Raw genomic sequence first — 12,039 nt, 5'->3', positions numbered from 1 at the left:
CCCTCCCTGCTTACCAACAACAGACATAAAAAACAGCATCTTAAACAGGACTTTGGATGGGAGACAAGGACAACATAGTGATAAACCAGAATGAACTATAATAAATACTCCTTACCTAAATCATCGCAGCAACTATTCAATCCTCCAATTCCTTCAGCCAGCAATTGTTACACCAGCTAGTTATTCCCCTGCTGGCAGGAATTCTTCATTTCCAGTTTTGGGGTATGAGTCCCCTGATCTCTGTGCTCCAGGCCTCTGCTTCATGGGCCCTCCTGCCACCACACAGTGACGCCGTGAACAGTGTGGGTTGCCCCTGTCCTACCAGGTGATCCCTCCAGTCCATCAGACACTGCTCCTTGCTGCTCCAGATGCCAACTCCTCCAGAAAATCCCTCGCTCAAGGATTCACCCTCATTAGCGCTCCATGCCCACCCCAGTACCAAATCTCCTTGTCTTAATGGTTGTTTTGCAAAAGCTCCCCTTGCTTGTAGGATTAAGCACATTCCCTGATATCAGCAGAAACATCTTTAACTGCGACACTTTCTTTCCAAATAACCAAATCTATTACTACCTCTTAGCTTAGGGCCACTGATCAGCCAGGAATGTTACACATCACCAGTGTGTCTGTACTCTGAAAAACCACTATAGTATCAACATCTCTCTCAATGTAAGATGTAGAAAGTTCTCAGCTGAAATGCTTCCCAGAAATGACAAGACACGATAAGAAATTTGGACCCATTTCAGGCCTTCGTTGTGGTGCTTGGTACCCACCTCCCTCTCTCCTGATGCAAACCAAGAGAGGAATCCTCCCTTCCAGGTGACCACTCTCAGCCTTTTACCCTCATCCAACAGGCTAACATCAAACAGATCTGAAAAACAGAGTCTGGTTCAGGCCCTATTCTATTTGCAAAAACCAGAAACCACCCCAATACCTCACCACAGAAGTATTTCTATAAACCTTTCCTGGTCAGTACTTTTTATGTACATTTATAATAGAAATAAGGCCTGGACTTCCTCTGAGTTTCAGGATCCTGAAATGCAGTCTCTTACCCCAGTTTCCTATATAACACAATATAGTTGGTGAGATACAGAGCTGAAAGAGACCAAAATAAACACTGTAGAGCTGCCTTGCTGCCAAAGTAATTCTGTCACAGATTTTAAAACAATAGGGAGCAAATTATTTCACTGCTAAAGACACGCACAAAAAATAAATTAATGCAGACTGATGTGCTTGAGATAGCAGGAATGTTCAAGAAGGGAAAAATATATAACGGTACAGATTGAGATTAGAGCACAAAATAGCCTCAGTAGGAGTAAAGCTCCTAATTAGCCTTCTGTCCATTAGAAGCTGCAGACAGTGATCAATTCCTGGTAACATAAATAAGGTCAGAGAAAAAAAGGTGTTGCAGATTGGAATGTCATTGCTCGTCATTGCCTGTGTTGCTCTTCCTTTCAGGTGCGCCCCTGGTTACTATGGGAACCCTTTGCTAATTGGAAGCACTTGTAAAAAATGTGACTGCAATGGCAACTCAGACCCAAATCTGATTTTTGAAGACTGTGATGAAGTGACCGGCCAGTGCCGCAACTGCCTGCACCACACCAGCGGCTTCAAGTGCGAACGATGTGCTCCGGGCTACTATGGGGACGCCAGATTAGCTAAAAACTGCACAGGTATTCTCTACAGCTTTGTAAAGCAGAGCTGAGCAACAGGCAGCACAGCGTGGTCTGTGGATGATCTCACAGAAATTAGAGATGCCTGAACCAGTTGTCAGACACCTGTGGCTCTGGGAGGCAGGTGATGGGATAATTTGGATGACTGTTCAGTTGAATCATCCCAGGCACCAGGGAAATATCTCTTTCCATGTCCCATGAGCAAGTCTCAGACCCCAGAGTCCAACATCTCCAGTACCTGGGCAGGTTTAATGTAAGCACTGTTGTGTTCTCCTGAATCTTGTTTTAAATAAGGGTCCCTAAGAGTTCTTTGGGCAGAGTCTTCACCTTTGTGGTTGTCCACACTGTGACCATTCAAACTGATGGTGCTTAGAGACTTGAAAGTATGTTTTATGGGAACAGGATCATGTCCTAACCCAATATCCACTCACTTTCTGCTAGTTTCCACACTGGTAATATATTCTGCATTTCCTAAAATTCCTGTGTAATGCTGGTTACTGTATTTTCACACAAGAGATGACTGTACTTTCAGGGTCTGGTAAAGTGCTACCCAGAGCGCCTTAGCAAAACATACCTGCACAGAGGGGTCACAAAGCTTTATCTCCTCTAATATAATTATTCTCCTAATTTACATGTAGTTTGATCTAAACAGGGCTTTGACCTCATACCTTTCTTCCTTGCTTTGGCTCTGGGAGACAAGTTTACATCCTCTTTGAAAGCATTTAGGAACAGCCACTGCTAAAAGCAAAATGCAGGTGCTCCGAGCAAGGTCCTGGGGCTCCCTCACAGCCTCTTTGGCAGGGGTCCCTCAAGGACCAGAACACAAAGGAGGGAGACAGATCATTCCTACCTCAGCCTGACTCAAAGGTAAGACAGTCAAAGCATACACTCAACTTGGACCTCAGAAGTGCTCCAGGACCTACAGGTACAGAGCTACAGGCCTCAGGGACTTAGCAATGTCTTGATCCTTCTTGCAACTCTCAGTACACTTGGACTTTGCTTTTTACTACCTTATTATAAAGTGTTTTGGGGTGCACAGAATGGAGGCTGTGAGGATGTTCTGTTATCAAGTGCCCTTTGTGCTGCTATTTTCATTTGTAGGGGGCCACATATGATGCCACTACTGGTCCTTTCTGGTTTTATGTTCTGGTGACAGCTAGAATTTGAGTATCCATCTCCAGGGTGTAACTCACATTGCTAAATCACGTGCTTGAATTCTATTTATGCTGAACAGGAAGAGATGGTGCTCATGCACAGTGATCCCAAAAGCCAAAGCCAGCTAAAAAGACATCAGCTGCGGCGAATGGCGTGCCCCAAAACTCACCTCCTGCCTGGATTTAGGTAGCCAAGACATGCATGAAATTCAGCATGTCTGTGATTTTGAGGTTGCAAAAGGGAAACCTTGTTTATGAGCTTCATTGCCTAATTCACTTCACCTGAGATGACTTAACTGCAGTTTTCCAGGAAGGAATGATAGGACCCAGTCTGTGGCTCCTGAATTCCATGAGGCAGGAGAAACACACCCAGCACTTCAACTTTGCAAACCGCAGCAATCGAGCCCTGGCCATGGCCAAAAGCTTCAAGCACCTAAGAGTAACTTTGCCAGAAGTCTGAGAGTTACAGGGCATTCCAAGTGTCTGAGCAGGTTACGCAATAAGCAATTTTGGAAGGCATCTCTGAGCGTATAGTTTCGAAACTCAAATCAAACTTTCATCGCCTCAGTACAGTTTTTTGTTGGCACCCTTAAGGAGGTACACAGGTCTTCTCTCTACAGGCTGTTTATGCAGATTTCAAATCAGCGTGGTAATTCTCTTCGTTAGCAGATTTCCTTGCAGTGTTTGATCTTTGCTGAAAATAGAAAGTGCTTGGGCACTTGAATATGTTGTGAGAGGTACAGCTTTTCTCTTTTCAGAAGTGAATTTAATCTTGGAGTTCACTCTAGGAAATCCTGATTTTGCAGTACTATGTTTCAGAGAATTACACACTTCTCATTTCATCTTCATTTCTGCTGAGCACCACAATGTGCTGTGCTTGACAGTACTGTGTCGATTGCAGTACATCAATACATCCATGATATTCAAACTATTTGTGTAGCTCACAGGGAAAGCTTATACTTTGTTTGGCTCTGTGGAACAATTAGAAATGATTCTGAAATAAGACATATATCTTCTTTAAACTGAAAATACAGAAACAAAACTAGTGTAAGAATCAAGACAGTCTGCATACATGGTTTCCACAGAGTGCCTCAAAGGGTATATAAAACAAAAAAAGGCAAGAAAACTAAATGAACAAACAGCTCTATCAATCTAAAATAATCTTTTTTTCTTTTGAACGGAAGACAAAACCTGGGTAGCTGTGAATGGTAGTCTTCAGCTGCTTTTAATTTTTTTTTTTTCCTAACCACATATCCTTTAGCCACACACCAAAGCTCTCCACAAATGTCCCTCAGAAATAAAGGTAAATTTAGAAGCTTTCCCCACCAGCAAACCATGGCAACATTGAAAGTCTTAATTCCTTACTAAAAATGTGTTACCTCTTAAACCAGTAGTTGAAAAATGGCCCAGACTGCTTTTGAAATTAATTTGCTGTAAGATTTTGTGGAACAAACTCACGGGTGTTCATTTAAATGAGAATACACAATTTTATTTTCTTGGACACCGATCTCATCAAAATTTTAAGCTTTTAACTTTAGTCTTGCTACCTGGGGATAGCCTAGTCCCCACGATACAGGTAAAAAGAAATCTCTATTTTCAACTGCTACTTTTCTTTCACTTCTTAAAAAAAAAAGAAATAACAAATTAAAAATAATCATAGATCCAAAAACTGGAAGGCACAGATTGTGATAAGGCCAAAACACCAACTGCATCAGGAAATTCATAACCTATTTCTGTCTTACATTAGTACATAAACAGATTAGTTCTGCTAACACTGGTCCACTTACACAAAATTATTCTGACATTAGTGCATGATGTTGTGTTTGAAGTTGTATTACAAATTTTCACTTGACAAATCCTTAAATGTGCAATGGGAAATGTAAATACAAGGACAATTCATAGATAACAATGAACAGGCTGCAATAAAAAGGCAGTAAAATATTTTGTTATATGAGGTTCTGCTGAAACCATGAATCACAAGAGCAAAATAAATTTCAGATTGCTGCTGTTCTTATGTTCTGCTTGAGCTTTTGTTATTGTATTGAAATGTTCCAAGAATATTTTAATCTTTAAAATGATATCTTTTAAAAAGCCAATTAAACCTTGAAAGAGGTTTAGAGATGCTAGATTAAAAACTGGACTTTTTAAAAAGCCACTTGTGCTGGCAATAAAAATGTTGCTTTCTTAAGTTTGAAAAAATGTAAAACGTCATTTATTCTTCATTGTAAGTGGTAGGAGATATTTACTTTTTGATATGTTCAGGCTGACGATGCAACTGGAATCCACTATCAATCCCTGATAGCTGCAAAGCCTTTTTAGTGACAGGCTGACACAGTGCTGATAAATTCCACAGAGCTGTGGAGAGATTTGTAGCTAATAATTAACCTTAGTTGTCCCACTTTTCTTAATACATGAATGAATGTATGTAATGAATGAAATGTCACCCTCTCTAGACACTGATGCACAATAGCCCTTCTGGGCAACTCTGGCCTCCCTGACTCTACTTGTAACCAGGCTTTGAACAAGTAATTTCAGCAGAGGTATTCTCATTTTTTTTTCCACTTCATATTTCATTCATTCAAATTTGACCAGGGTAAAAAACACCTTTTTCTGTGTATTGAAGGGAAAATCAGTCCAAGAAGTTCTTGATATTGGTTTGAATATCCACGCACAATCCTAAGTACAATAATTTCACTAGTCTTGGGAAGGGAAGTTGTACATTTTTAATATTCTTCTTTCAAATGCCTTTTCCTTTTCCCCCAGCATGTAGCTGTGGAGGGAGAATGTGTGACAGCCAAACTGGAGAATGCCTCGCAGACAGTCCTGAAGTTTCTACTGACACAGACTGCCCAACCATCAGTAAGAACTTTATCATGAAAACACCAAAAGTTAATATTGCTCTTAAATTTAGAAGCTTACAAATACTAACTTAAGAGCTTGGTACTCCAGTGGGCTCAGGAGTTTGACCATGGTCCCACAGGGCACTTAAGTGTGTGAATGTACACAATGTCCTGCTGACTGAGTACTTAAGCATGTTCTCACACACTTGTCTGAGTACAGGCATATTTCCAACTCTGTGACACGGACTGCACGTTCCAGTACAAGCTGCAGAGCAGTAGGGAAGTCTCACCAAAGCCACTTCCATAGACTTTGAGACACACTGCCTGAAAAACAATATTCTGGCCCTAAAATCTGCCCTCACAACTTTACCTGTGACATCTTGCATATAATTTATGGTTCTCTAGTTGTGGTTTAACCCCAGCCACCAACCATGTACCACGCAGCTGCTCGCTCACTCCAGCAGGAACAGGGAGAGAATCAGAAGGGTAAAAGCCAGAAAACTTGTGCACACGCAAGCCACACACACTTTTGCAAACAGAGCAAAACTGAATTAATTCACTGCTTCCCAAGGGCAGGCAGGTGTTCAGCAATCTCCAGCAGAGCAGCACCCCACCACGCACAATGTTTACTTAGGAAGACAAATGCCATCACTCTAAATGTCCTCCCCTTCCTCCTTCTTCCCCCCAGTGTATTTACTGAGCATGATGTCGCATGGTCTGGAATATCCCTTTGGTCAGCTGGGGTCGCCTGTCCTGGCTGTGTCTCCTCCCACCTTCCAGCACATCCCTAGTCTCATCACCAGCATAGCAGTACAAAAAGCAGAAAGGGTCTTGGCTCTGTGCAAGCCCTGCTCAGCAACAAAAAAATATCTCTACATTATCAACCCTGTGTTCAGCACAAATCCAAAACACAGCCACATACTAGCCACTGAAATTAACTGTGCAGAAAATTAACTCTACCCCAGTCAAAGCCAGCACAACATCTCATACAGATTGTTGCTGTTGACAATTTGGCATATATCCACCAGCCAGTTCCTTTCCCACTGTCTCCCATACTCTAATGATAGGAAGCCTGGGGACTTTCCAGGAGTACTATGTTGTAGCTATTGTACCACAGGTATTTTTTAAATGTTAGTGTATTTATACCCATATATAATGCAGAGCATGTAGCACACATGGGTTTCTAAACCAACTCCCAGGAAGAGGGGTCATGTGCCTGAAGAACAACCAGAAGGAAAAGATTTGGGACCTGCTAAAATATCAAGCAAAAGTGTCTGTAGGAATCTGTGTTTCACATTCACCCAAGTCACTTCCATTTAGTGATGGCACCAGTGTCACTAAAAACAAGGTGGCAGGTGGCATTGCAATCACTAGCAGGAGTAAGGATAGAGTTCAGCACAAGCACTTTCCAAGCACATTATAACTGTGTTTTTAGAAGTTGCCCTTGTAATCAAGTAGCCGGCCAAGAGCCCATGTGCTGGACATCCTTATTTTTCATACCACTAAATTTTAGATACCGAGCTTGGGGTTCTGACAAAATGCAGTTGTTTTTTTTTAACCCTCATCTGTTGTCTTTCGGGCCACAGACACGTAGAGCCTAGGTAATAGCCAGGATATACCTCTCCCTCTCTCCCAACTGATTACAGAATCCCTGTGGCAGCCTCTTTGAGCAGTCCCATCTGGTGCTGCTCAGCTGGAAATGTCATAACTGTACTGTGGGACCTTGGAAGTGGGAGAATGAAAGAAAAATGGGTTCCATCAGGAACCATCAATGACAAAGAGAGGGAACATCATGGGACAAGAGCACTATTACATGAATTTAAGATATTTGCTGTTAACTGACACAAGCACCAAAAAAAATTATGCTCTCTTATTTTCTTATCAGGCTGCGATAAATGTATTTGGGATTTGACAGATGACATCCGATTGTCAGTTCTGGCTATTGATGAAAGCAAAGCCACTTTACTGAGCATTTCTACAGGTGTTGCAGCTCAGAGGCGTTTGAATGACCTGAACCTCACTACCACTCATCTCCAGGTACAAACATTGATGACATTTTGGTTTTCCCATGTAGTTTGAATCTTTGAATTTCCACTCCATTCCTGTAAATTTCAATTCCTGCCCTCACTAGAGAAGGAGTTTGTTTTCAGATGCTTGACTTGTTTTTCCCCACACACAGGAGGCAATGTCCAAAAAAAAGAACCATGCTGTACTTTGGACCATCCAGGTTGATGATGCTGCAGATGAGATGAATGATCTCCTCAGAGAAGCAGAAACACTTGATGAACAGGTTTGTTTACAGCCTTCTGCCAAAGCTCTGAGGGTTTGCACTTTGTCATATTCACCTGTTGGCATAAGAGGCAAGTATAGAATAATTCCAGTTGGAAGGGACCTAAAATGATCATCTGGTCCAGCTGTCTGAGCAATTCAGGGCTGACCAACAGTTAAAGCATGTTATTAAGGACATTGTTCAAATGCCTCTTAAACTCTGACTGATATTGGGCATCAATCACCTCTCTAGGAAACCCATTCCAGTGTTTGACCCCTCTTCATAAAAAACATTTCTTAACATCTAGTCTGACTCTTTAAGTTCACCAAACAAGAGTGGGTGTGCCCTGACAGCTGGAAGAACTCTCTATTTGTATTTTTTAACTTTCTACTTTAAATCTGAATTAAAAGCATGAATGACTTATCATGTCTTCTTCACAGAAAAGGAAGGAGCTAAAAAGTGTGTACAGTGTGGTTGGAGGTTTGTCACCAGTCACAAAAAGCTTCCCCTCAGGATGTGAGTTCCCGCCTACCCCCTACACAATTGTTTGATCTGGGATAGACACACTGCCTTTCTCATTCACATTTTGATTTCTAATTAAGTGAAGTAAGCAACACTAAACTAATGCATATTGACTTTAGGAGCATTTTTACTATATCTATTTTATATGTATGCTCTCCTAAAATTAAATTAATCCCAATTAGACATTTCAAAATATATTTCGAAACTGCCAGTTTAAAAGGTTTTTCATGTACCCACAGAGATGGGAGCTGGATCAGATATTTAGATATCAGATATTTTTAACACAATCATAATCATAAATGTTGCATCCCCATCCAAACACCAGGCTATAAAATTAAGGTTATCAGCTCTCAGCTCCCACAACACTTTCATTGCACCCTAGAATACTGCTATGATATATGTTAAGAGAAGAAATAGGGTTCAAAATTGCTTATCCTCTATTTCAAAAAGATAATATTAAACATCTTTCTGTTGCTACAATATACATATACCAGTAAAATACATCGTTCTATGCTATTACCAAAGATAGGCACAGCTGTCATCGAACTAGATAATATTTCATGCTTATTACAAAATGCCAGACCTTATATTCACTTTACCAATTCCTTCACAAGACAAATTTAAATTATACCTTAAACTAAAACTCAAATACAGGAGCAAGTAGGGGGCAAAAAAAGCAACACAAAGGAAAGTGGAAGAGAAAATTTATGTTTGTGTGTTTTTAATCAACACTTACTTAGCAGAAAGGGCATGCAAGAATTATACAGACTATGCCTGCATTCAAGAGAACTTGTATTAAATCAGCGCGCACACACAACTCCGTACCTGTGGATATCTGTCAGAGCTCACATGCCTCAGTGTCCCTCTCTGTAGTTGGTGGGCAGGCCGATTAAGGCATTAGGTTTTCTATGAATATTTAGTGAGTTTGGATAATAACATTTCATTTGCAGTACTATCTGAGGATTTCTTACCTCATTCCTCAATTTCACTGTCCCCGAACAAATAAATTCAGCGTTTCCTCTGGTCTTTTCTTCCTGGCTACTTCTAATGCTAGTTCCACATCAATACTTGTGGTTGCTTCTAAAGGCAGGGAAATAATGACCCCAGACTCTGACAGTGGAAGACCACAATAATAACTCTGAATATATTGAGCTCTTTGCTATTTCAAGGCACATTTATGGAAAATGGGTGCCAGGGCCTTGAGTGGTTTTTGCGGAGACATGCAGCATTTTCTGTTCAGAGCATTTTATGTGCACATCCCCACATCTCAGAGGTGCAGATTCTGATCTAAACCACAAAGGCAGGGTGAGTGTACCAACTGTAGGCAAATCTTCCTGCTAAATATAATTCCTGTAACTACCTGTAACTCCCCACATCTGCATGGGGTGAGTTTTGAGTAGAACAGCATGTAGCTTGATCCTGAATATTTGGAAGATGGGAACAAGAAACCTTTCTACTAACTCTTACACTTGGTTTATCACTCTACTAACCCTTACATTTGTTTTACCAGTATGCCCATCCCTTTTAGTGGTGCTACCCACCCTGGCCCTGCCTTCAAATGCCACCTGGGGCTTCCACAAACTCTAAGTAAGGGAACACAATGCAGAGTGCAGCCTCCAACACAATGTAGTACAGGACTGTGTCTGTGCTTTTCAGAGTATTTTCAAGCCTTGAGCTTTTTCCTATTTTTAACAAGTTGCAGAGCTGGGGACCTCATTTGAGGGCAACACAGATCTGAAAATGGTTGGGAGCTTGACACCTTTTGCTTTATTCTATTTGTTTCCTCAGGAAATGCCATACCCAGCAAAACGAGCCAGCCCCACTGAATGTACAACTGTAGATAATTTATGAAAATTTGATTGCAGGAGATGATGGATAAATATGGGACAGATTTTAATCTCTCACTCTGCAATTCTGAAAACACCGACAAGACAGATCTTTACTTTCAACACCTTTAAATACCACTTTATATGATAAAAAGGATTTTCACGTGCTCATCAGGAGAAAGCAAAGTGTGTGTTTATACTGCTCATCCTCACATCTGAAAAGAAATCTAATGTTTACCTCTCATGGTTTATTCATAGGGGAATGAAGCATCCAGCAAAGGCCAACTGGTACAGAAGGAAACCACGGAGAACAACAACCGTGCTTCTCAGCTTGTGCAGCAGCTCAATAATATAAGAGATAACATTGAAGGTAAATAGATTCACTTCTGGTTCATCTCAGTGTCAAGAATGTATTAATGAAACCTTCATGTATTAATGGATCATCAAGAATTTTTACTGTCCTATAAATCAAAGGAAAATCTTTTGATATATAGGGCAGCATGTAATTTATGGCAACAGTGAACACCTTCTCAAGCACAACTGCACTTAAAAAAGATTTCCTACTCAGAGATAATCATCTTCATCTGGAATATCTATGACATACCATTATCATCCCGAAATATAAAAGTGAGATTAAACCAATTGCAGCCTCTTCTACAGTACCTGCAGAAAGCAATGACACCCCAAATCAATGTACTCAAAAACATCCCTGTGCCCTGTACACCTGTGGCAGGAAAGCCTCCATTCTGCTGCAGAACACACTGCTTTCCCCCAGTCTTCAGCAAAGTCAACAGTATGCAAAAGCTGTGTATGGCACCAGAACAGAAATTCTGACTGGTAGTTGATGTTAAATAGCCCTTTTCCAATGGAAATATTTGATTAATAGACCTCAGTAGTTCTATCTTGGCAGTTATTGCAAGCCATGTGGAAACTTGTGTAAGGAAGAGCGGTTACATATCGTTATCTTTGCTTATCCTTATCTCCACAGGTGCTCCATTGCTTTATCTCAGGAAACATGGTTAATATGTCCCATCTCACAAAGGAGGCAGGCTAAGACCAGACTCATAGGATGTTACATTTGTACTGTCTTTTTACACATGGGATGCTAAAAAATCTTTGATGGTCTGGCCTTCCATCACATTTTATTTCTAAAATTATTGAGTAAAAGAGTCAGCATGAGACTCCTTTTAAGTCACTAACAATCATGGTTGATGTCTGTGGATCATCATTTTGTACCATTAATTGGTTTGGAGCAGGACAGGAACCACATAAGGCAGATATGCATCTAATTTGGCACACAAATAGCACAATCAGGTTAAGCTGTTACAGAAGAAGTAACATCCATAGTTGTGAATAAAGACAGTGAAAGCAGCTGGAAACAAGTAGGTGAAAATTATTTCCACCATGTTCAAAATTGTTCTTTTACAGAGGCATCACCCCTGTAAAAGCCATCCACTCTTTACTGAAGAGAAGGTGTACATGCACACACACACACATGCCAACATAAGGAAAAAGAAATCCATGGAGCCCTGGTCGTGATCAGTTACTGCTCAGTATGAGCCTTTAAAGCTTCACTAATGAGCTCAGAGCCCAGCAAGAGCAGGCATACAGAGACTCTCTGCCAAAGGATCAGTGGTGCCACAATTACACATCTATTTTTTATAAAAATCTTCCAGAAGAATAGTGCTGGTTTTGCCAGCTTTGGTTATCCACAAAAGTAGTGACAAGCACTAGCCAAAGGCACACACATCACAGGGC

At 40.9% G+C, this 12,039-nt stretch overlaps 1 protein-coding gene across 2 annotated transcripts in view; it reads left to right on the top strand.

Moving 5' to 3' along the window:
• The window catches only part of LAMA4 (laminin subunit alpha 4), a 100,138-nt gene that overhangs the window by 40,679 nt on the left and 47,420 nt on the right, over nt 1-12,039 (top strand). For both annotated transcript variants that reach the window (XM_042016334.1, XM_042016333.1), the window contains exons 5-9: nt 1,456-1,670; nt 5,588-5,683; nt 7,550-7,701; nt 7,844-7,954; nt 10,540-10,651. In XM_042016334.1, the coding sequence (XP_041872268.1) occupies nt 1,456-1,670; nt 5,588-5,683; nt 7,550-7,701; nt 7,844-7,954; nt 10,540-10,651 (686 nt within the window). The remainder of the gene's footprint in view (nt 1-1,455; nt 1,671-5,587; nt 5,684-7,549; nt 7,702-7,843; nt 7,955-10,539; nt 10,652-12,039) is intronic.

Source organism: Corvus kubaryi, unplaced genomic scaffold (genome assembly GCF_017639235.1).
Source record: "Corvus kubaryi isolate FWS band 111438036 unplaced genomic scaffold, C.kubaryi_AGA036_p1.0 split3-73, whole genome shotgun sequence".
Taxonomy (NCBI): Eukaryota; Metazoa; Chordata; class Aves; order Passeriformes; family Corvidae; genus Corvus; species Corvus kubaryi.
This window is presented reverse-complemented; position numbering and strand designations above follow the sequence as displayed.